At 48.2% G+C, this 23,738-nt stretch overlaps 7 protein-coding genes across 7 annotated transcripts; 2 read left to right on the top strand and 5 right to left on the bottom strand.

Annotated features, from left to right (window-relative positions):
* Positions 1 to 213: 213 nt before the first annotated feature.
* LY89DRAFT_590319 (amino acid permease) lies at positions 214 to 2,217 on the top strand (the record flags this gene model as incomplete). The annotated part of the gene is made up of 7 exons (XM_018209583.1): positions 214 to 361; positions 412 to 482; positions 537 to 664; positions 712 to 893; positions 944 to 1,064; positions 1,187 to 1,922; positions 1,981 to 2,217. 7 exons carry the CDS (start codon positions 214 to 216, stop codon positions 2,215 to 2,217), a joined length of 1,623 nt encoding a protein of 540 aa, XP_018068273.1.
* Positions 2,218 to 3,226: 1,009 nt separating this feature from the next.
* On the bottom strand, positions 3,227 to 5,014 carry LY89DRAFT_150203 (ubiquitin-like protein). Its single transcript, XM_018205391.1, has 2 exons — positions 4,829 to 5,014; positions 3,227 to 4,779 (listed from the first exon to the last, which is right to left on the bottom strand). Exon 2 carries the CDS (start codon positions 4,735 to 4,737, stop codon positions 3,310 to 3,312), a length of 1,428 nt encoding a protein of 475 aa, XP_018068272.1. The 5' UTR covers positions 4,738 to 4,779; positions 4,829 to 5,014; the 3' UTR covers positions 3,227 to 3,309.
* Positions 5,015 to 13,947: 8,933 nt separating this feature from the next.
* On the bottom strand, positions 13,948 to 15,992 carry LY89DRAFT_590475 (extracellular dihydrogeodin oxidase/laccase-like protein; the record flags this gene model as incomplete). Its single annotated transcript, XM_018209596.1, has 5 exons — positions 13,948 to 14,799; positions 14,850 to 15,226; positions 15,277 to 15,308; positions 15,380 to 15,823; positions 15,919 to 15,992. The coding sequence occupies 5 exons, from the start codon at positions 15,990 to 15,992 to the stop codon at positions 13,948 to 13,950; spliced, it is 1,779 nt and encodes a 592-aa protein (XP_018068271.1).
* A 166-nt stretch (positions 15,993 to 16,158) lies between these two features.
* Positions 16,159 to 16,683, bottom strand: LY89DRAFT_149627 (uncharacterized protein). The gene has a single exon (XM_018205388.1). It carries the CDS (start codon positions 16,590 to 16,592, stop codon positions 16,326 to 16,328), a length of 267 nt encoding a protein of 88 aa, XP_018068270.1. The 5' UTR covers positions 16,593 to 16,683; the 3' UTR covers positions 16,159 to 16,325.
* A 1,679-nt stretch (positions 16,684 to 18,362) lies between these two features.
* LY89DRAFT_150148 (uncharacterized protein) lies at positions 18,363 to 19,493 on the bottom strand. Its single transcript, XM_018205390.1, has 2 exons — positions 18,981 to 19,493; positions 18,363 to 18,718 (listed from the first exon to the last, which is right to left on the bottom strand). The coding sequence occupies exons 1-2, from the start codon at positions 19,338 to 19,340 to the stop codon at positions 18,626 to 18,628; spliced, it is 453 nt and encodes a 150-aa protein (XP_018068269.1). The 5' UTR covers positions 19,341 to 19,493; the 3' UTR covers positions 18,363 to 18,625.
* LY89DRAFT_687244 (uncharacterized protein) lies at positions 19,004 to 20,012 on the bottom strand. Its single transcript, XM_018215459.1, has 5 exons — positions 19,949 to 20,012; positions 19,844 to 19,870; positions 19,764 to 19,793; positions 19,620 to 19,710; positions 19,004 to 19,570 (listed from the first exon to the last, which is right to left on the bottom strand). Exons 1-5 carry the CDS (start codon positions 19,998 to 20,000, stop codon positions 19,441 to 19,443), a joined length of 330 nt encoding a protein of 109 aa, XP_018068268.1. The 5' UTR covers positions 20,001 to 20,012; the 3' UTR covers positions 19,004 to 19,440.
* Positions 20,013 to 20,572: 560 nt separating this feature from the next.
* On the top strand, positions 20,573 to 23,439 carry LY89DRAFT_687242 (cytoplasm to vacuole targeting protein-like protein Vps64). The gene is made up of 2 exons (XM_018215458.1): positions 20,573 to 21,931; positions 21,978 to 23,439. Exons 1-2 carry the CDS (start codon positions 20,789 to 20,791, stop codon positions 23,118 to 23,120), a joined length of 2,286 nt encoding a protein of 761 aa, XP_018068267.1. The 5' UTR covers positions 20,573 to 20,788; the 3' UTR covers positions 23,121 to 23,439.
* Positions 23,440 to 23,738: the final 299 nt, after the last annotated feature.

Genomic DNA, 23,738 nt, shown 5'->3' with positions numbered 1-23,738 from the left:
GATTCCAGACCATGACAGGGAGTCCTTATCGTCCCCGCGAAGTGGGCGAACCCTATGTGGAAAGCTTGACTGTGCGGGTGTTCCTTCCAGAATGGTTCATATACCATGGATCGCCCTTGCGCTACAGAAGCGTCTCCGATATTTCTTGGCTGCATCAACATACAACGTCTGTTGTGAAATCACACTGCACGATACAGACATACACTGCTCAAGATGTCTGATTCTCCTGTTGCAGAGGAGGTCAAGGTCGATGCTACGGCGGTGGTTGGTGATTTGGAGAGTGGCGATAAAGGAATTGTCAACCATGCTGCTCCTCTTGCTCGAGAGCTGAAGGGCCGTCATTTGCAGATGATTGCAATTGGTAATGCTCTTCCACTCTCTTGGTATTGTGCTTGGATCTAATTCGTTCAGGTGGTGCAATCGGTGCAGGTCTATTCGTCGGATCTGGAAGCGCCCTCCAGACTGGAGGTCCTGGAAGTTTGGTAGGTCTCGGAACATTCAGCTTGGTCGTGGAGTGACACTGACTTTATCGCTAGGTACTAGGCTACATGATCATCGGCTCTATGCTGCTCGTCACCGTACAGGCTCTTGGGGAGATGGCAGTCCTCTTCCCGGTCAATGGTGCTTTCTTCACATACATTGTTCGCTTTGTCGACCCTTCAGTGTAAGATGAATGTGCAAAACAGAAGAATCCAGCTGATGATTTCATAGTGGCTTTGCTGTAGGATGGGATTACGCGATTGGATGGCTCACTGTTCTTCCTTTCGAGCTTACAGCTGCTGGTATCACGATTCAGTTCTGGCGCGATGACATCAATATTGGAGTCTGGATTACAGTCTTCTTGGCCTTTCTCACAATCATCCAAATCTTCGGCGTCCGAGGATATGGTGAAGGTTGGTGATCCTCTTACTCATGCCCCTTTCTAATACTAACATCTTTCAAGTCGAGTTTGTGCTTAGTATGATCAAAATCATGGGCTGCATAGGCTTCATCATTCTCGGTGTGATCATCGACTGTGGTGGAACTGGACCCCAAGGCTACATTGGAGCCAAGTACTGGCATAAGTACGTTAAGTTCTGCTCTCGTTCTGAATTTATCCTAGGAGCCGAACTCTTCGAGATCGTCCTTGGATGAGCTATATGGCTCCTGGATCTCTGTCCAAAGTCTATACTAACACAATCCGCAGCCCGGGAGCCTTCAGTAATGGATTCAAAGGTTTCTGCTCTGTATTCGTCGTAGCAGCTTTTGCTTTTGGAGGAACCGAACTTGTTGGACTCGCCGCAGCAGAAACAGCAAACCCCCGAAGATCAATCCCGACTGCGACTAAACAGGTGTTCTGGCGTATTTCCTTCTTCTACATCATCGGATTGTTCATTCTTGGGTTGATTGTCCCAGCTAATGACCCGGATCTCCTGAATTCCTCCGGCGCAAACACGAAGTTCTCACCATTCGTCATTGCTATCCGCCTTGCCAATATTAAGGTCCTGCCTTCAATCTTCAACGCCATCATCACAATCTCGGTCATCAGTGTTGCAAACTCTTGTACATTTGGTTCTACGCGTACTATGCAAGCTCTCGCCGAGCGAGGCATGGGTCCAGCTTTCCTTGCTTATGTCGACAAGCAAGGCCGTCCAATCTGGGGTGTTCTTATTCAACTGCTCTTCGGTCTCTTGGCTTTCATTGGAGAGTCAAGCAAGCAGAACGTCGTGTTCAACTGGCTGTTGGCACTTTCGGGCCTGTCATTCTTCTTCACGTGGGGTGCTATTTGCGTTGCTCACATCAGATTCAGATCTGCTTGGAAACTCCAAGGACATATCAAGGACGAATTACCATACCAGGCAATGTTCGGCGTTTTGGGAAGTTGGTATGGCTTTATCCTCAACGTCCTGTGTATGATCGCCACCTTCTACGTTGCGCTCTTCGTAAGTTGACCTCCAACCTCCTTATTTTCGAAACCAATATTAACGTCAGCTCAAAAAGCCCATTGGTGGGAGTCCCAACGCTCAAGATTTCTTCAGCTACTACCTTGCCGCACCACTCATCCTCGCCCTCTACCTGTTCTGGAAGCTCTGGTCGAGACATTGGGCCATGTACGTGCCAGCCGCAGACATGGATATCACATCTGGCCGACGAGCAATCGATCTCGCAGATGACTATGTGCCAACGCCCAAGACTTGGGCAAATATGCCTATGAGAGTTTTCCGAGCTCTATTTTAGGCTGGATCTTGCTTGCTGTGTATTTTGGGGGAGAAAAGAGGGGTGTATGTAGCTTTCGCTGTGAATAGAACGATTATTAATCCATTATTGAATTTATTTCTTCGTCTACTATCAAACTTGGAATAAATGACAATAGTGTTCCAGAATTCAAGGGACAATATGAGTGGGCTAAGCCTTAAGTATGGTTTGATATTTGAAAGACACCGGGTGCGAAAATGGAGTGAACTCACTTCTACTTGAAGAATCTACTTCCCCACTTCTACCATCCCACAAAGTCCGGAACAATATCATCAAGTTATATTCTAATTTTCCCGGCACTCTTGCTTTCTTCTCCCGTAACCACGAAAGACCTACATGCATGCATGCAACCCACCTACCTATCGCGCTGCCTAGCACCATGCAAAAAAAACATACAACATCCTACACTTCTTACTCGATATCTGAGAATTCTAGAATAGAAAGGTTTTCTTACCAAATTAATCTTATTAATAGACATAGTCTCGATGCGAAGTCTCCACGTATAGTCGTTGGGGTGTGTTCTGGAAGGGTAGGGACATTGGCGAGTGGATGTGAGTTGGAGATAGGCCGAAGTGAAGAATCTCGATGTTATAGATGTGGATGCCGGTTCAAGAAGCGGTTGTTGTTCCTGTCTCAGGAATGGTAGGTTTCTAAAATGTGGTAAATGCGGGGCATCTCTGAATGCAGTACCTGGTCTTTTTCAGACGCGAGGCTGAGGGTCATTGGTAGGAATTATCTTAACGATGCCCGAAGTTATCATGAGCTTCAGGGTACATGTATCTGCAGTATTCGGATCACGGCATGGAGAAAGGGAATGTGTTTGCTTATTATGGCATCATATCATTCATCTAAGGATGCTCAAATCTAGGCTATCTACCAAGATCTCAATGCTTGCCAGTCTGAAATGACCGCAAGAACATGAACGCAAGGAAATTGGAAAAAAGAAACACCATGCGCCACACTGCGAGTATCACCGCGCCTATCAGACTGCAGTATGTCAAGAAAAGCATATCCCATGTGCTCCATACACCTTCCAATAGAGATCTCGTTTAGTCGTTGAGCATGTCAACCTCGTCATGTCGTTCCATGGATGACCAACGTTTCCGCCAGATGCTTCTCCACCTGCTGTAAATCATAGGAGGAACTAAGAACGTCGCCTTCTATCAGGCCTAGAGAATAAGGGGTATCGGAAGGATTGACTTGTCTTCCACCAGTTGTCCAGAACTGCAGTCCAAACTGGCCTTGATGTCGGCAGTAGCAATCCATGAGTTCACTCATCTTTCCCTTAGACTTCATCACGAACCCGACCTGAGCGCCGTAACGATCCATGACGGATAAATTGACCTTGGCCTCTTCCACAAAAATGAAATCGCCATTCTCCAATCCGAGTGATGCTAGGGTGTCTTCCTCTCGAATACGATATCGCTCAGAGTTGAAGAAACTAAGAGAATCAAGGTTTTTGCCTGCTTGAATGGCGTAGTGTGTCATCAGCTTTTTCATCACTGTATTCGAGTTGGCCTTGAAGAATGTTTCACCACTAATGCTGCCCTTGACGCTGACGCTGATTTGCATATTCTTTTTCGTTGACTCCTCTTGATCAGCTGCACCGCCCTCTTGGTGCAGGTGAACGTCTACAACGTCCTCATCCTCGAGAGCAAGAGATTCAGGAGTATCAGTAGGGATAATGCGTTTGCCATCTGGGGTGAAAAAGCGCAGACTGTCGACAAGTTGACCTTGCTGGTTGGCGAATGTATTCATGACCTTCTCCATCTTCGTAGTGAGTTTGACTCTATATGTTGTGTCGTTGCGATTCTGATCCATAAGCTTGATATTGATGGTGGCCTTGGCACCCTCGTCCTTGGGCTTCTCTTGCGCACCTTCTTCTCCTCCATTCCCACCAGTCTGTTCTCTGAACACTTCAATCGAGTCTCCATCCTCCATCTCCTTACTCAGCGGCGTATCATTATCGGTGATGCGTTCGCCTTCGAGCACGAAACGGATGTCCTCTCGTCGGATGCTTTGGCGTTCGCAATATGCATCCATGACCTTCTTGAGCGGGGTGTGCATCTTGATTTTGAAGAAGACCTCGTTACGCGACTGATCGACGACCTTAACATTCAGATACTTGGGAGCATCTTGGTCTGCTGGTGTATCAGCTGCTCCTGCTCCTGCGCCAGCAGCAGGAGTTCCATCGCCGCCTTGTTGCTCGACCATAGCTTGTATTTCATCTCCTTCTCCCATCTCTAACTTTTCTGGAGTCTCGAAGTCTTGAACTCGAACACCATGGAAGAGAAATCGAATAGAACGGAGCTCGATAGATCGCTTTTCAGCGTATGCCTTGAAGACCTTGTTGAAGTTTGTACTGGGCTTAATTCTGAAGAAAGTTTCGTTCTCGGATTGGTCTTTGATTTTTATGCTCATTACCTGCTTGGGGGTGGTAGGCGTCTCTTCTGGCTTGGGCGCATCAGGAGGAGGACTGCCGCTAGCATTCGACGTTGTCATTCTGTGTTGCGATAGGAAGGAGTGGTATTTATCGATATGTAACTGGGAGCTAATCAGTGTTGCGCCTTTCGTAAGAAGGGACGAGGCTTGCGTTGGTGCAGCTAGCAGATTCCCCCCGTAAGAAGATATGCTGTAGAACAGGTAACGAGGAAAGCAAAGCAGGTGCGAGATCTATTTCGATGAAAGAATGGTTGCTTTCAATGTCCCAAGAGTTCCAGAGCTCGCACGGTGGCAGACTGAACACGATTTGGGAACCTCGTATCTCCGACCTCGCAGGAAGGGTGAATGAGCTATCTGCTTGAGATCTGCGGGATGCGCAGTTCGGAAGATACTCGAAGGATGGCTTTCGCGCGCATGTAGAGGCCAACGGCGAGACCTCGAAGACAAGGCTGCGAGGTGATTGTTGATTGCACAAGTCTCCAGAGACGGAAGTATGTAAGAAGAGAGAGTATACTACCTAGTTCACAAAGGCACCCCCATTATGATCCAATGATCAGAAACTTGAAATGGACGATTGTTTGCCAAAGTTGAGGAAGTCGCAGGTCAAGACGTTGATGAGGAGACGCGACTCGACGCGGCTGACGCGATTTAGCGTGAGTGAAGTGCTCTTGCTTCTTCCTGCACGAAACAATTCCACAACGATAATTCCAATCCGCACGTTCAAGCGTTGACTTTACTGCAATTGTTTACATTTCATCTTGCAGCGCACATCCAATTGTCATCAGAGCTATTCTGTCCAATGCGCCCCCCGAAGTCTCACATACTACGCTCGCCGGTGCCAAGTTGCCACTACGGCAACAAGTTTCTAAATACAGAGTCCTTCGGGTTTGGACAAGTTTGTTCCCTTAGTCGAATACCAGTATATCTTCGTCAGTGAATACAGAGCAAAACAGGGGCAGAACACGCTAGGTCTTCATTGCCTTGCTATCCAGATTGGCCTCTCGGATTTTTCTCACCCAGAGGTCATCAATCCAGTCCTTTCTGATCTTCATTATCTTCAAGCCAATTGGGTTCTGATCGGGCACAGTCTTGAGAGCAAGAAACCTTAATCATGCCAACCTGGCTGCATCAGTCAGATCTCTCTGGAAAGCATCGAGTCAGAGCTCTCTTATGTTCATGATTTTTGCGAGCGCCACTTCGAAATTGTCGCATTACCTGAAGTCTGCTCTTCAATGCTCTTCAAATGAATGGTTTTGTATGAGCGATATCGTGTCGAAGTCGTACGCAGGGCCAGCAAGCCATGTGAAGTTGTCTGGATTGGCTGCTCGAAAGAAACGCTCAGGCGTTGCTATTTGCGTTTGCTCAAGATCCAGGCAGTAAGGTGAAAGAAGTTTCTTTGCATAACCGGACCAGATATTGTGGGTTCCCACCGCATAGCGCTTCTTGTCCCTCGCTGTGTGTATCGGAGTGTCGGCGTCCGATCGTGGGAAGGCCGTCGTACTGAATCTCGGCGTCAAGAGTTCATCGAGCGAAGATGTAACGTTGCCATAATACTCAGCTCTATGTCGAGAGATGGGAACGCGAAACGGTCTGAGGCGTAGTCGCAGACCGTTGACTAAGACCCGGTGATGACCGCAAACTATGTTTTTCCCATATCGGTCGTCGCAGCGGACACTCCTCTTCCTCGAACAAGTCTGAGCTCATGACCACCTTTCGCATTTGCTACCATTGCGCCTTCTTGACGACATCAGTGTAGAGCCTAAGGCATGTCTTGATCCTCATCGTTCGAGATTGAAATCGATTCTGGGCTTGACAAGAACTCATCAGCTTCCTATGCAGATTTAGAACCTTGGTGACCCAAAAGTTGAGCCAACGGTTCACCGATGAGCCCAATGATCGACAGAGGACCGCAAGTGCCATCTCTAAAACACCTATCGTAAAACACGTACCCAATTGAGTTTGACCTGCACCTTTCTGTTACTCTTCCAGTCTCTCGGGTGGTGGCGTGGATGACAGATTTCTGGGTTTTACGCAATACTTCACTGCGGATATCTTCATGTTTGTCAGAATCGGGGGTCCCGAATTCAGTCTTGTGGAGATGTTCTTCCACGCGAGATTTAGGCTACGAGCTGAATTTACCCCAAACCTGGCACATCCATCGCTTCATCACTGTGCAGATTTTCAATATATTTCCTAGTACCCCACTGGTACGCTCGCGTACCGCTTACCTCTAATGCGGGTAGTTGATGGCATTGTCAGTGCATACACGCTTTAGCGAATAGGGGTGCCCGGCATTTGAATCCCAAAGTCCGCGCTATTTCCTGTCTGTAACACAAAGTCGCCAAGCCTTGACAGCGCCTTGGGAGTTCCAGAGCTCTGGGAGATCTTTCTGTCAGTGACGTATCCATACGATGTTTTTCCCGAAAGATCTAAGGGTAGCAGCGACGGCATGAACGCCTGGCGGGGCGAGCTTTGCACTCATGGCTGTGGATGGGATGAAGGCAGCTGTATTTTCGCATATACGAGTGTTATTGCCGAGAATTTCAAAGTCTGAATCCAAACGCTTCACCTTCTCGCAATTGCGAAAACACTCGAAAGTGAATCGCAGCAAAATCTTTTCAGAATGTTGGGCTACACTTCGCACTGTTACGTGTTCATTTGCCACGACTCTGAGTTTTTCAGAACCAAACAGTGCTCTGGTTCGCTGGTACTTTCATGACGGACTGCGCTCTTCCCTAGCATAAGAGAGAAGGTTGTCCCCATCAGTCAATGTTAGGTAAGGAGAGCAGTTGAATAGTTATTTTCGGCTCACCTCATCTCGCCTTGCAATAAGGCCGGGCTGAAACGTTCAGCCTCAAGCGATCTATGTTTCAAAGCCAAAGTGGAAGCCAACGTCCAATAAGGAAGTCGATCTTTTTCAACACGCGTCTGCAGATATTGTTTTGATTCTTCTCATTCGTGTTTCAGAACCATTATGTGAGATACCTCCGTTATGCGGGTCGGCCCTGCTCTCAATTGCGCGATATCTTCTCTTATCTTGCCGCGGTTCAAACTTCGTTGCTGGGAGCTGAATGCCATGGGTCTATGAACGAATCACAATTCGAAGAAGATCAGTAGCGGTGTCATACAGAAAGCTTCTGATGACTTCTGCAGTGAACAGAATCATTGCCACACTAGTCTTCGCAGTTCAATATCTTACTAACATCATTTCTCGTTTTGTGATTTGATGTATCGTACTTCAGTACTACTTCTTACCAGGCAGCTATGTCTTCAATGCTTAAAAAGCGTGTTCCTAAAGTGGAAGTGAAGATTGAGCAGAGGCCCTCTTCAACTTAAAGTTCATATCTGCTTGTCCTTTCAATGTTTGGCGTCTTCGAGCAGTTCACTTGTCCTTATCTTCGACTCAATTGCAGTCTCTCTGCCTCAAATATTGACAGCTTACCTGGTTCCTATCGATCCGCCGTTGCGCCGCCACGTCTCCACAAAATTCAAAGACCTGATGAATAGCAACTCTCCGGGACTAAGCCATGGATCGAAAGCGTCCCAAGATATCTCGCCCCCAACCGGACCTTCCGCAAGCGACACGGTTTTTGAACATGTCTATCCAAGATTTGAAAGTTCCCGGGAAGAAAATGAAGCTCGAGATACGTCAGCCAGGAGAGTCACCACGCGGTACTGGGCTGCGACCACATCCTCCTGATCCTTGTAAGCATGTTCTTCCAGCCCGGGGCTTTTCCCCTATCCTGATTTTGTAGCCGCTAGACTGACTGACCTTGTTTGCCTACATAGTTTTCGGCGTGTGATACTTGTCCACGTATACCGGAGTTGGAGTCATGAAGGTCATGACATGTGCTTGATAGAATGGACTGCGAGTGAGTTGGGAGTTTGGTTTTCTTTTCAGGCGATGTTGAGGATCACATTCATTTGCGGAGATACCAAGGGTTTCTTGCGCTGTTGAGAGTTGTTTTAGCATTTGGAATTTCATAGTAAAGTAAAGAATAGGCCGTGCCTTTCTACCGTTTGCTTGAAGCAACGGTCCCCATCCACTCCTTCAATTATCTTGCGCATATCTCTTTCTCGTTTTTTTAAAACGTTTTCATCGACGTTGAACGTTAAGATTGTTCCTGTCCTCACATTCGTATCAGTCCTGCAATAACTTGTTCTCGTGAGTAATGTCTTTTTGAGATTTGAAATAAGAAAGTCATGCCCTGTTAAGCGCGCTATGCCATGGAAAGGACGTTAAGTGTAACTGAGGCGCGCTTTCCCGAGTCTAATTGTGGATTTCCGTAGCGGATTTCCCATTTCCCTTCTCGGTCTAATCGCTCCCCGACCATCCAAGGCCTTCCACTGGTGGGACGATGAATAAGTCAGCAGTCCCACTGTAGAAGATCTGGCGCAGTCTGCATCTGCAAGCAATACAAGTCATACAAGAACCTGTTCCATGACTGCAAAGAGGAACGTCTGAGTCACATATACGTCAAAAACGGTCCTCAGCATCCCATTCTATTCCCGCTTCAATCTCATCTGACGAGCTTGCACGATAGATAAGTGAGGTTTCGGAAGTCCGGAAGGCTGATGCCCAGACATCTAAGTGGCGAGAGCAAGGATCTGCCACAATTTGTGTAACCTAAGCACTGTTTACTTGGGAGCCCTTGTGTCGATCCTACCAGGCTTAATCCTAAAATTTCCGCAAGGCGTCCAATGATCGAAAGTCAGACTTATGTTGTTTGTATTTACACCACCATACTGCAGTCACGAGGAGACCAATAGCCCTCTCATAAAATGCGAGCGACGTTGGATATTTGGAGAATATGAGGATGCGAGAGAATACCGGTGACAGGTGCGGTATATTTGAGGCCCCCAAGCTCATCTCGTCTCTTTTTAGAATAGAGGCACGAGATCGATCAGGTGCAAAGTCCTGAGGTTTTCACACGCACCGGTTTTGACGAAGTTTACTGAAAATCAAGGTTTCAAGGACACTTATGACCCAAAAAGGGGGCAGGGCTCAGGCACACCTTGTTCCTATCTGTGCCGCACCGCAAGGCAGTCCTTCATCGGACGTGGTCACGCCTTTCCCCAACAAGCGATACCTCGAGTTTCCGGCGGCAAATCAGCCTCATGGGAATGGAACACTCACGCTGTGAATTCCGCAGGGCTCCGTACGTGGGGTTTCATGTGCCCTCGGTGGGATTGGATGGATAAGGCGCGGTGTACAGTACTCTTGTCATCTTTCTTTATCAGGCATATGGAGTTATGATATGCTGTGCAGGCTCAGTGTGAAAGCCACGTTCTGGGTGATGCTTAGCACTGCCGGGTTTACGATGCAGCCAATCGGTTATTTGTCGTATGGCTTGCCTTTTCCATCGCATCAATTCGCTATAATTCGCTATCGCATATTTATCCTATCAATTACGATAAAGCGATTTAAGCTACGGAGACGAGATCGTGGAGCTGGGATCTGTTGGCGCAAGCGCCGATGGGCCGGGGGGTTGAGGCTGGAGTGGTCTTGGACGATATCCTCTACTCAGCGCCAGTGAGAAGAAGTTGCACAGGCAAGGCAGCACGCCGTTCTTTTAGCAGCCTGATTTAAATCGGGGTCGGGAAAAGCTGGAGCACTGTTGGAATGCGCTTGAGTACTGCGGCAGTTTGCCGCCGTGCAGGTGCAGCTGCTATCGTAGTAGGTTGGTTTCTTTTGTCAAATGGTCAAGTCGACGAAGCGAATGACTGTCTATGTTTCTTCAGATGTAAGACTTTCTGGTATATATTATGGGTGCCGGAACACTAGGTGGAGGGCATCCATCTTCCAGTCAGCCAGCTCATTCACCAATCGACATTAAGTGCTCAGTTGTTCTTCCCTTGAGGACACTCCGTCGTTTACAGTCCTTGATTTCTCACTCTCGCTGCCGCCTTCATCAAGTCCATCAAGTTTCTCCACATATAATCGAGTTCGAGCTCTCTTTGTTTCTTTTGTCATTTCGTTCAGCAATTATTTCAAATAGCTTATACCACCCTCAAACCATAACCCCACCACACCTACTCACTTCCGGTGGCAAAGTTTTCCCACCATGCCTTCGAATAATCCCAACCCCCAGCCAAAGCCCAACCCACCAGATCCATGTAAGCCTATTCCTGATCCCAAAAAGTACTTTAAGTGGGGTTGCTGACTTTGTTTTAGTTTACGGGCAATCCAATTGAGCTTACTAGTTCACGCGAAGGAATGGGAGTTTCAGGGACAACAATCTTCAACGAAGTCAATTTTAGCGAGAAAGCATAGCGAGGGGCAATATTTCACGGCGAGGGCTACAGTACTCGGGAAACATGGGATGATTAGCATTGGTTCGGATAATTTGCACGACGCGGAGGGCCACGTGGGAGTTCTTGGGATTGCGCATACTGCATGGAAGGATTTCTTGGGAAAGGATGGATAGATTCGGGAATGGCGCACGTCAGTCGGTTTTTTGGGGCATGCATTTTCATGGAGCGACTTTATGAGGAGGATTGTAATGGGAAATACGTTCGCGGTTGTCGCGCGCGCGAGCGTTTGGGTGGCAAACTTGTCTCTCCCTTTTTGTTTAGTTCTAGCAATTTACAACACTGCTGGCACAGTTTGATTAGAATTTGTGGCTTAACCCATTTTTTACGGCATTCTGGCATGAGGCAAAGATATGATCGTTGATTCCAACACGAGTTAGTGGTGGCGAATGTTGGGAAAGGTATGTTTGAAATCTCGAACTGGTCAATCAGATAAACAACAGTTTACCTCTTGCAGATACTGGCACGCAGGCGGCGTACGTTCCTACTGTGCCGGATCCCTAAGCGCGAGCTTGTGATAAGTGTGGGAACTGTGCCATCCACGTCAGCTTTATATCTGTACACGGCAGCAACAGCAGCAGCAGCAGCAGGGAAACGAGAAGGGATAAAAGAAGGACTTACTCACCCACCAACATCGTATGTTTTGCCACCACCAACCTAAAATTCTTCAGCCCGTTGTTGGGAGGAGGATCCTTTACCAACTGCATCTGAGATATACTTACTTCCCCGCTTTCCCGTATCAGCGGTCCAATGGCTTGATAGGATGTCTGTTCTCTTTACTGGGCCAAGATCAGCGTCAAGTCTGAGCCTTGGACTGGGAGGGCCGCATCCAGGCATATGGCGTAGTCTCGGGAAAGCTAGCAGCGTAAAGGTACCGCCATGATGGTACCTTGTGCTGGGAAGATACTTCGCCAGCTGCTGTTGGACAGTGGAAGGAAACTAGTGTGAATTCGTCCGCCGAGATGGTCCGATGGATACCACGGACAGGAGAGGAGGTAGTACGCCATCAGGTTGATTCAAGATGTTGGTGACGAGGAAAGGCTAACGTAAAATCAGCTGAATGTGCAATCATGCGGGCATGAGGCCTCGCTACCAGATCTGCAGAATCTTTAGCATAGCCACGCGCTGCATACTCACTTGGAGGAGTCACAGTGACGTTGTCGATAATAGGTATACAGCTTGCGGATACAGGTTCGGTGAACTCGGGGCATTGTTCGGTGATATTGCAGGCTGAAGATTCCAAGTTCGCGTACATTTCAGCTCGGATGCTTCGGTATTCCGACATTCTGCGAATTAGCGATGGAAGCCCAGGACGAATCATCGTGGGTGACACAGGCTAGTCACTTATATCAATAAGATCCGTGACGATGAGTCTGCCTTTGTAGCTACCAATAAGCTATAAAGATGGAATTAGCCGAATCGCCAAGGACCGTCATACGTTCGGAACTACCTCCAAAGGCTTTCATATTACCTCATAGCCATTCGACGGCAAGACTCCAGTTTAAAACTCCTAAGATTCTATTTCCTGTGCTAGGGGACTTCGGAAAGCCGAGCTTTTTCACTCGATAACTATTGAGGATAGTAAAGATATTATTCATGTAAAGGAGAAAGGTTTACTCACTCGAGACTGACGGACACCATGTCCTTTTATGTCGCGACGAACTCGACCGACTCCACTGTGCTCAGGCAAACCATTGGCTTCACTAGGAAACCCGCCTCAATACAGGAAGACCATCAGCGGAAGGGACATACTCAACTTCGCTAACTCCACCGAGGTACATTACCGACCCTTGGTTACCGCTACAGTACTGAACTTCGAATCGACCTACAGTATTGATGGACACCATATCTTCTGATTTCGCCATCCCCGTTGGCCTGGTATTGTATGATTGCCGTAAGAATTGGAATATGAGATAATTGTTTTAGAGCCTGTATGACGATACAAGTGAGAAAAGTAAGATATCTCGAGATTCGGGAATATAAAGGACTTCACTTCTTTCGAACACTATTTCATTTTTCAAACTTCTGTTTTCAGTCTATATATATTGTCCCACCAACGCTGGAATATTATTCTCTTATCCCAAAGCTGACGATTATCCGAAAACACCTAAGGAACAAGTTGTAATAAATTTCTGGCCAAGAAGTATTATGCACTGCAAATGGTTGTAGTAGTGCAAAGCGATGACCATCGTTTCTAAGAGGCGTTGTGCTTGGGGAATTCTGAGATACACGGCAGTGAGAGCGGATGTGATCTTCACGGTTGGTAGGTACTTGTTGCGCGTGGGTTGGTAAAGAGAGGGTGAGGATATGCGCGAAACTTGCAAAACGCGCAAAACGATTTCAGAATGTGACTTGAAACAAAAGTCTTAGATGGTGCCACAAGCACATGAAGAACAGTGAATTTGAAAAGAAAAGTGAATATTAATAGAAGAAATGGATGTAGCAGTGAGGCATAAAATCGTTCATTTCAGCAAATTTACACTATACAAAACCCAATAATTAATGAGAATAGCGACAAGCGATTCATGATCACATATGGAAACTCTCGTTAAAGAAGGTCATCGAGTTTTACGTGGAGATCTGGACTTTTGACTCAGGGGCAAGAAGATTCTTCCGAAAATAAAAGCAAAGATATTTTGCACACTCAAAGACTATGCCTTTTCATGAAATGACTAGCATACAATGACTTGATCAACGAAAACGGACCGAGCAGTCTTTCGAATAGATGCCACAGTCCCTTGATTTAAAAGTACTCTACCCCAACATTCAGAGATAACGGATTTAGATAACATATACATTATATATATTCTCTCTCAAATAGTATACTCCTACAAGCGCCGCCATATTTTTGTGCTCGGAACCAAGTTCTACACCAACGAACAGACGAAAGACTCAACAAAGACTCCAAATCGAATTCTATTCATTCATTACATCATGACCTCCCTCTGCTCCCCTCGCTCACACACCAGAATCATACTGATCAGGTTCATTCGAATTCGTATACTTCATCCAGTTGGTGCAAGTCTGCGACATAATCGACGGCAAATTCGTCTCCGTCTTAATCTGCCCAGGCAACTCCATCATATTCGCATACAAGCCGCCCGACACGTGCCACGCGATATGGCAATGGAACGGCCAGATCCCCGGATTATCAAGCGAGTACTGCATCACGAAATGTCCGTTCGCGCGCACGAGCTGCGTGTCTCGACGTTGGGGGTTAGACGGATTGACAATGGAAGTCCCGTCCCAGTTTCCAGACCCTTCGTGGAGGATCTGCATGTTGTGGCCGTGGATGTGCATGGGGTGGGACGCGGGGGTCGGGTTGTTGACCACGATGCGGACGGTGGAGTTGGTGCCGAAGTTCTGGACGTTGGCCTCGGGGTCGAAGGTCAGGTTTCCGGACTCGGCTTGCAGAAGGACGGGAGCGTTGTAGTCGGCGCGGAAACTGACGCCGCCGAGGGTCCAGAGGAAGGAGCCGGTCGAGTTGACGTAGTAGTTGATGTCGAGGTTCTGCGTTGAGGAGGGGGTAGCGGCGTTCAGGGGGAACATGGGGACGGTGAGGGAGAGGTCGTCGTTGGCGCAGGTTCCGGGGTCCGGGATGTTCCAGGCTTGGGATGTGGGCGCTTTGGAAGTGTCTGCGTTGGTGTAGTAGATGGCTGCCAGTGCGTTTGGCTGGTTGGCTTCGCTACAGAGGGTAGAGATGTTGGAGCGCATCCAGAAAGCGGAAGTGGAAGTGCCAGCGTTGGCTGTGACCAGGACGTCAGTTCGTTGACCAATGCCAAGAGTCACGACCTGAGTAGTGTAAGGTTGCTATTAAAGTCAGCTTTGGGAAATAGTCTTCACATGCCAAGAATACTCACGACAGGAACATAGTCATTGGCAATGACGGTCATGTTGTGTCCATCAATACTGAATCTTTGCAAACCAGCAGAGCCAGCATTGATCAATCTTAATCTGTGTGTCTTGCCAGTAGTAAACTTGAATCTAGAAAGACCTGCGTTGCTGTTGCACGGCGTATTATCACCAGCGGCCTTGGTAGAGCAGTTGAAGTCCATCTTGCCGTTGATCAGGTTGTTGTCAGAATTGGGTCTTGGGTTTCCATTAGACTTCATAACCTCCTCCACGATCTGTAGGTACGGAGTGTGATACCAATCCTGGAGGAAGACTGGTCCAAGATCGATATCATAGTTGAAGTTTTCGTGAGGCCCATGGATAATCATTGGTCCCAAAAGTCCACCTAGAAGATGGTGAGTAAAAATAAAGGCAATAATTGTCCATGTGACTTACCAGAATATTGAGCAGAGTAGTGGGAATGATACCTGCGCGACGAATTAGTACTCCAGAAAGACCTCGTAGAAAGCGCAGAAACCATTCATGCGGATTTACTTACCATGAAGTGCCATACAGAGAGGCTTTGAAAGTATAAGTGAACGATGATCCAGGAGCAATAGGGCATTGTGACACTGCTGGAACTCCATCGGCATACTCGGTCCCTTTCTGAAGCATACCATGCCAATGGAAAGTTGTTCCTTCAGTAGGGCCAGTGATCTGGTTGTGGACCGTGACCTGAATCGTATCTCCCCAATTGGCTTCAATCTGAGGGCCAGGGAACGCTCCATTGACCAGGAGGACACTGACTTGGTAGCCATCAGGCGCGATGGTACCTCTAGTGACCGTGAAGTCGTAATTTCGTGTGACCCCCGTGTTGGGAGCAGAAGTGTAGGGGTTGCTGCCAGCTGCAGTGAGAGTACCCCATGGGAACCCAGCTGGGAGTGGGTTGTTGGTAAGGAACTGTGGAAACACTGGTGCTTGTAAAGTTCCCCATACGCTCGCACTAATCGAAGGTTAGTATGTTGTGTTTATGATTCTCGTAGGACAACGATATCGTGTGATGTTGTCCGACTTGAGATCTTGCAAGAGAGGACTGACCCGTTTGTTTGTTGCTGAGTCAAAGACCCGATGATGCCAAGCAGCCCACTGACTATACTACCGAGAAGAGACATTATGAATTAAGAGGCCCAATGGAAATGTCAAACGAGTGACTGAATCGTGACCAACTTTGGCTGACGAGCAAGATTGAGAATGAATGAGCAGAAATGGAGAGTACTTATAGAGCTGTCTCTCCCTAAGTGACGGTCAAGCTCGACCTCCACCTTCGCAAAGACCAACTTTTCTCGACAAGGTTCAATAAGACCTAGCTCAGCATGGGCTTGTCAAAATCCCCTGGTATGGATGGGTCACAGACTGCTTTCCGGCGCCATATCCCAGAATGGCCTGCTAGTAAAAAGCTTGAGAAGCGGGTTAGAAGGGAGGACCTCCACGCCGTACGCTTGAGCTCATCGTATTGACAAGCCAACATTGAAGATGGGGAGACTCCGTGGCAAAGCTTGAGCAAAAGTGGAAACGACAACGAAGACGGCGCCCAACCACAGAGTACGGACGTCAGACAAGGACAGAAGGGACTGTATAGTTATCCAGATCTGCACATCAATGATGAGGCTGAGACTCCAATGTTCAGACGGAACTAGAAGCGATTGGTTGAATGTTTCCCAACTAGGCAATAGGGGATGGGAAGTCCTTTTTTGGATTGGAGATGCAGTCATCCGATGCAGGTCGAAGAACGAAAGCTCTGAGCTTTCTGTTTCCGTAGCGTCTGCATGGGCATGATAGAGGAACAACACAGGATGATCCCTCCAACAAATGACTATTTCGGGTCAAAGTTTTGGAGGTCTGTGTTCCGTCTATCCCGCGTGCTCGGCCACTAGAACGCCAAGGCGCACCATCATCACCACCAGATCGGAAAGATATGCAGTACCCCTTGGCTTCCCCTCGTACACAGCGATAATACCTGCAATTTGCGAATGTTGGGAAAAACGCTCAAACAAGTGAGATTCAAAGGCACCCCGAAAATTCCATAGGGAACGGATTGGCAGAGAAATTCCCCCTGAGAGGTATATCTGCAGGTACTATCAGTCAGCCGCAGCGGAGGCGTTTTCGGAATTTGCCCAGATCGATATGTTGGAAGAACAACTGTCGAAGATGGAGAAGGCCCCCATAAGAAAGAAAATGGCTCATGCATAGCAGATGTCGTATTGTTATGCACGATTCGGTGTTGCAAGATGTTAGTGTATATACTAACTCGCTGCAGGGCAAAGATGTTGTCGCTTGCTTGCTTAAGTGGGAATTTTAGAGTTAGATCCATGCATAGATCTCCCGCTTTGTCGGAAAGACGGCGCTAGATGTCCAATGGCAAGAAGGGGCTCAGTATAGCCTCGTGAGACTCCGTTGGGGACGTCCGTGACAGTCCGAATGCAACATAGAAAGATGAGCTAGAAGACGACTTTGAAGCAGTCGCTCCCTTCGTCCCATCTATCAGTCAATGCAGCGTTTCACCTGTTCGCTCAACAATCGTCATGGACTGAAATTTGAAGTCTTTTAGCTGAATACCATCATGTCGACAATCCGAGAGTACTTGACCGCCGCCGCATTGATCGCGAAGAGGCAGAGTCTGCCCTGAATCCGTCTTTTCTTCACCAAGCCTTGTGGAAGGATGAGAGGAGTGCTCAGTGGGTAGTGCTTATCTGATGTGCCGTGTACGAGGAGCCAGGACGAAACGAGGAAAGCTGGGGAAATGCTAGTGGCGGTGGCTCACGACTCGGGATAATCTTCTTGCGAGTCAGAGAAGATTTCAAGACAGGAGTCAAGACTGGCCAGCGAGTAGCGATACGTGCAAGTTGAGCCGGCAGACCTGCAAGGAACCTCTGCTGACGAGTACATCTGCAGTCCTACTCGATATCGAAAATGGCTGCATCAAATGCACCGTGCCGATGGAAATATTTTGGGTTCTTGCATACAGAGAATGCAGAGGAGATTGATGGCTGCAGGAAGGACTGAAGAATGCGGAATGATGGTCTGCACGCTCTGGGCTTCTCCAACTCACGCCTCTGCCTGCTGTGCCTTGCAGCCTCCGATGTTGTCAAACCGCGATTGTAAAGTTAGTTATGCTGAGGACAAGCGAGTGTCAAGGAGCTCTTCCCGAGGCTGTATGGTCAAATTCAGCGAAAGGGGGGAAAAAACCGACACTGTAGGAAGTTGCTATTTTTTGTTATAAGGTTAGTGTTTGCTGCAATATCAGTGTGATCAATCGTGGCTTTCGAGCTATTGTAGTCGAGTGTGAAAAAGAATGGCCGAGTGCGGCACAAGGAGCGAGAACAGGGCCAAATTCCATCGACCTCTTTACACTCAGCCGCAAGGATTGAAGGCAAGCCTTTTTGTTTCAAAGAATCGTTCCGTGATCTCAATGTTGTCCCGAAAAAAAAAAGCTCCTGAACCTTATTTTCGTCCCTACATGTGGGCGCACAAGAATGTGACTCCTCATGATGTTGTTTCTGCAGCGCGTTTTCTGTTGCACGTCTAGCATTGACGCATCTTGGTGGATACTGCGGCTCAATCAATAGATGAGAAAGGCGAGAAGATTGATTCGACAATTTGGTAGATGTGGTGTCACAACAGGGTCCGCTTATGTAGGAGTCGTCAAGCAGGTCCTTGTCACTTGTTTGAGTTCTTGGCAGGGGCCGAGAAGGCGGCAACGGGATAAAAGAACCCTACGGAAACTCTATGTCGCCAGATCTGCTATCTAACCGTGCATGCAGGAGATTATCGATATCTTGCAGGATTTTCGCGTCGCCGAAGGTATACTATGGGGTGAGTAAGAGCGGTCAGAAATATCCTCAACTTGCATCGTTAGTGAATGAAGCGCCTTCGAAAGAGATGTTGAGAGTGTTCACACACGACTGCGTGCAGAGCGGAGTACATGCATGTACCAATACATAGACGTTGTCAGGTCTCTGCTCGATCATAGATGGTGAGAGGGCCGGCCTCTTACCTCTACGTTTGAGTAGCTTTTGAAGACACTAGGCGCCTGCAATGCATGGTAGACCTCTCTCCACTTGAGTGAGGAATCTGGATTCATGAGAAAGGAGCTGACCAACCACAGGCCATGAACTGCTGAGACCATCTAACACTTTTGATATTCGATGTTGCGATGCTAACTGTGGTGAGAGCTTGCAAAAGAGAACCAGGTGACAGCTACCCCAGACTGAAGGCACGGCGACGACGAAAGCAGCCCAAAGAGAAGTTCCAAATCCAGAGAACAAAATCAATAAAACGCTGTCTGTGTGAGAGCACACGAAAAAGTATATATATGGCTGACGTGGAGGTTGAAAATGGAGAAGGAGAATGTTGGGTATAATTGGATGATATTTTGGTACAAAGCTCAAAAGCTCCACACATCGACAACCCATAGAACACAATAGGAGCTGCGAGTCGTGCTTGTGTGCCAGATGGATCATGATAGTTGATCGCCATCCAAGTTCTCCCCCCAATATATAATAACGCCATTGTGCCGGAATGAAGCACCATTCATTGTTTTCCTATTTCGTTGTACATTGCTTATTCTTTCGACGAAGGTTGGTATTGTCGCGGCATAATAATCGGTCTTCGCCGTGAACGAGCAAAAGCTTCTGCGGCTTGCTGGGAAATTGTATCTGATCGGATCATACTTCCAATTGACATGAAAAATCTGAGCAAGTCAGCATAAGTGTAGGAATATGGCAAGACCAAAAACCAACCCAAAAGTTGCACCAGAACCCATCATGTATTGTCCCAATGTTCTCATGACCCCATTAGGTCCAGCTCCGTATCGCATGATGTTGACGGAACCTGGGCAGACGCTCAACACAAGTGGACTGAACTTGACAGTCAAGGGAACGTACCGAATATGAAACCAATGATAACACCAACCGCTAGAACGAAATCAGCTAATGGATAAACACTTTGAGGAATGATCACTTACTGCCACCCATCATAGCCCCCATCTTGACTGTCGCCTTTGTTAGCTATTGCCCTTGAGCAGACTTCTCGCCAGCTATGCTTCTCCTTTCAACAATAGCAAACTTACACTTGTCAAAGGCCGAGGGCCCGGCCAAACCTCCTCCTACTGGTACAGGCATGTTGAGTATCTTTTGTAGGCGATTGAAAAGGTTGACTGTGGAGAAAAGATCTGGTGATGGCAGTTTCCAAACAGCATCAATTTTGGCTATGGCACCGGAGCTTGCCGCCACCTTGGACACTCGGGCCACTTTCTCCACAGCCTCATCGCACGTGATGTGCCTTCAAAGAGCTCAGCATCAAGCAAAACTCTTCAGATCACCGAGATTTGCGAATGGCAGACGTGTGTATACCCAAAAGTACCTCTGAGACTCCATGTCTTCGTGCTGTTGCATCTGAGTCCGGTTGAGCGCGTGCCCAGTCTGAGCTCGTTATCTGATTCGCTTGTGGTGAGACGGGATCTCCAAACTTTCGAATTTGGCAACATCACCTCCCAAAAGCATCGCTTTCACCACAAACAATTGGCTTTGATACCCGGCACAACGCATATGTAAGTCTTCTCTGCCATCTGATATATGTAGCGGCCCTTGCAGACTTCAGATCGATGTCTTGGAGGGCGAGTGGGCTCTCGACGCACCATCGTCATGGCGCTAAAATTCCAGGAAAACAGCTGACAGTCGATACCAACAGAGCCAGACGCGGTATCACCTACCTCTATCCTTCCTCAGAGACTAGCAAAAGCTGTAGACCATACATCGCACTGACTGCCGGGAGCTCGAAGTGAAGCGCCATCGAGACGTTGTGCAGAGGTGCATGGGGGAGTTCCGAATCAGAAGCATTCCAACCATATCATCGACACGGTCATCAGCAACACCCCCTCTACCTAGAAGTCACCTTCAATACCTCGCAGATGACGGCTGTTGCAAATCCACCGAGCTTCCAACAGACTAGCAGGTCAGCATGGAGTGCTAATGTCAGTCAAGGAGGATTGAATTCTATGAATGCCGACGAAGTCGCCCGAATGTTCATGCCTCGGAAAAGCGCACAACGCGCCAACTCTTCTTCGTCCATAGCTTCAACATCATCCACATCGTCGACCGCTACAATATCACCGCAAGTCAATGGTGTGCCTATGGCGGCGTCCGGCGATCTAAGCCAAGCTTGGGGGACCGCTGCAGCAAGGAAGAAGACACAAAGGATAGGTCCCTGGCCGGCAAGCAAAGCAGAAGCGGTGTCCGGAATCACTACAACACGGCCACAATCAATGTTGACAACAAATGGTGGATCTACCCCTTCATCACTGGCCTCGGCTCAACCCGCGCCTGTTGTACCCTCGCAACATCTCCTTCAAAGTCCATCACAACAAATGAACGGTAGCCGACCAGCTGCGCAGCCTGTTGGAGAGGGGAATCCTGTACTATATCTCTTGTCCATGAATGGAACCTTCGAAAGGAAAACGATATCGGTGCCTTTCTATCCTGATAGCTTGAGAATAGGACGGCAGACAAATGCGAAAACAGTACCTACACCTGCAAATGGGTTTTTCGACTCCAAAGTCTTGTCCAGACAGCATGCGGAGATATGGGCCGATCGACAAGGCAAGGTCTGGATACGAGATGTCAAGTCTTCCAATGGTACTTTTGTCAACGGTTCTCGATTATCAGCCGAAAACAGAGACTCTGAACCCCATGAGCTGCAAACTCAAGACCATTTGGAGCTGGGAATCGACATCGTCAGCGAGGATCAGAAGACTGTGGTACATCACAAAGTTGCAGCCAAAGTCGAGCATGCAGGATTTCTAGGATCGTCTAATAATGTGTTAGAGATGAATTTTGGTGATCTGGACCCAGCAAATGGGGCAATGATGTTACCATCACAAGGGCCTATGCAGATGCGGGGGAGGTCCAGTAGCCAAGGTTCAGTTGGAAGCAATGGTCGGCTTGGACCTCCTGCCAGCGTGGCCGGCAGCCAAATGAGTGGGATAAGCCAACAGAGGCCGATGAATTTCTGGTTAACACCAGTCACGACAGAGCAGATCGTCAAACGACTTACGGTAAGCAATGACTGGATGGTTGGTCTACTAAGCTGACTGGTTTTAGAATGAAATGAGAGCTGCACGTTTACAGACGAACGATCTAGGCCGAGCAGATGTCTTCTTCGGTTCCTTGTTGTCCAAGGATGATATTAGAGAGAATGAAAAGTCAACGGGTGAACAGGGCAAGGGTGCAATGGTCAATGGTGGTTCTCTGCCATTTCGGACGGATTCGAAACCTCGATTCTCAGATCCTCCAGCACCACCTCCTCAACAACCGCTCCCAGAGAAGCCAGATGTTGCACGATCCCATGCGTTCGAACCATCCTCTCCTTCGTTGAAGCGGTCGAATACCGAGCGTCCAAAGTCTGTTCCAGCCGTGTCTCCTGTTCGACAAGAACCCACGAGTCAGATCATCACACTCGTAGAAGCTTTAGCATCCGCCAAGAAAGAGATAGATGTACAAGGAGCGCGATTACGAGATCTGGAAGAGATGCTTCAGAAAGAAAGGCATGCACGAGAAATGGCAGAAGAGCTGGCTAAGCGTTTAGAACTTCAAACAGAAGCAAAGACGAACGGAGAAGCAAAGGGGGACACTGAAGGCTCGGTCATAGAGGAGGCTTTTGAACCACCCACAGAATCTGCTGAGTTGCCCGAGCAGCCTGCATCCGGGACAAGCTCGAAGGATGTTGTAGACCCAACAGTGATCAGTGAATCGACCACTCTCTTGGAGAAGAAGCTCGAATCGATGTTGGTGGAGATGCAAGGGCTACGCGACGATATGGAGTCGTTTAAACGACGAGCCGAGACAGCCGAGACGGAAAGAGACGCTGACCGAAAGTCCTTGGCCGAAATGGTGGAGAAAATTCGATCTGAGGAGTCTGCAAGACGGTCATCATCAACTGAACGAGCTCGTTTGCCTTCTGCAACAGAACTCAAAGCACTTTCCGTCAATGGGGTGACCGACGCACTGAAAGTTGTCGTTAATTCGGCAAAGGAAGGTCTGTCCAACGGAAGTGCTACTATCTCTGCCGATGGTAATCAGGAGCCGGGTCAATCAGCTGTTGGCACCCTTGCCAGACCTCCTGGTAGTCGCGATCTTGTGCTTTACAATACCTCACCTTATGCTTCAATGCTTGGCGTTGTTCTTATCGGGATGGGTTTAATGGCGTATCTGAATGGGTGGCAACCACCAAAGGTTGACCGGTAGACTGTTGGGCAAAGCATCCGTTCTTGATATACACGCGCGAAGGCCATGGAGGCTGCACATAATCTCCTTTGTTCTTTCCTTTTTACGATGTAGCTGTGCATGGGGCGTTCTGGCGGGCGATGCTGTGTGCTATGCATACCGGTTGGGTTTCGGGACTAGCATATTGATCACTCGGTCGTCCCTTTTCTTTTCTCCGGCGGTACGAGTGACGATGAGACGCGACGAGGCTGCATCAGAAATCTTCTTGAGTACGCTTGAGTAGATACATTCGTGTTAAATTATGTTTCTATGGAATGGATGGATTCAAACTTGCTGCTCAACGGGGCTTCAAAGCCCCATCGCCTCGCCATCTAACAACGTGATCCTAGCATCTATACATTACTGTACTACTTTCTTACTTCAGATATACGTTTAAGGGTCAGCCGCCGTCGACGCAGCCTTATCTCTCGCCTTGTTGTTAGAAGCCGGTACTATCAGGATCCACTCCTATTCATCCAGCACAACCTTCCAGAAAGGCTCAAGAATGCATCTGGCTGTCTACTTTGGGACCCTGCGCTCTGCCTTATCGTCAACCCTCCAGCCGGGGGATATGTTCCAGAAGCCATCGAAGCTCCGAAA

Source organism: Mollisia scopiformis (assembly GCF_001500285.1).
Source record: "Mollisia scopiformis unplaced genomic scaffold LY89scaffold_18, whole genome shotgun sequence".
NCBI lineage: Eukaryota > Fungi > Ascomycota > Leotiomycetes > Helotiales > Mollisiaceae > Mollisia > Mollisia scopiformis.
The sequence above is the reverse complement of the archived record's forward strand: the minus strand, read 5'-3'. Positions and strand labels throughout refer to the sequence as shown.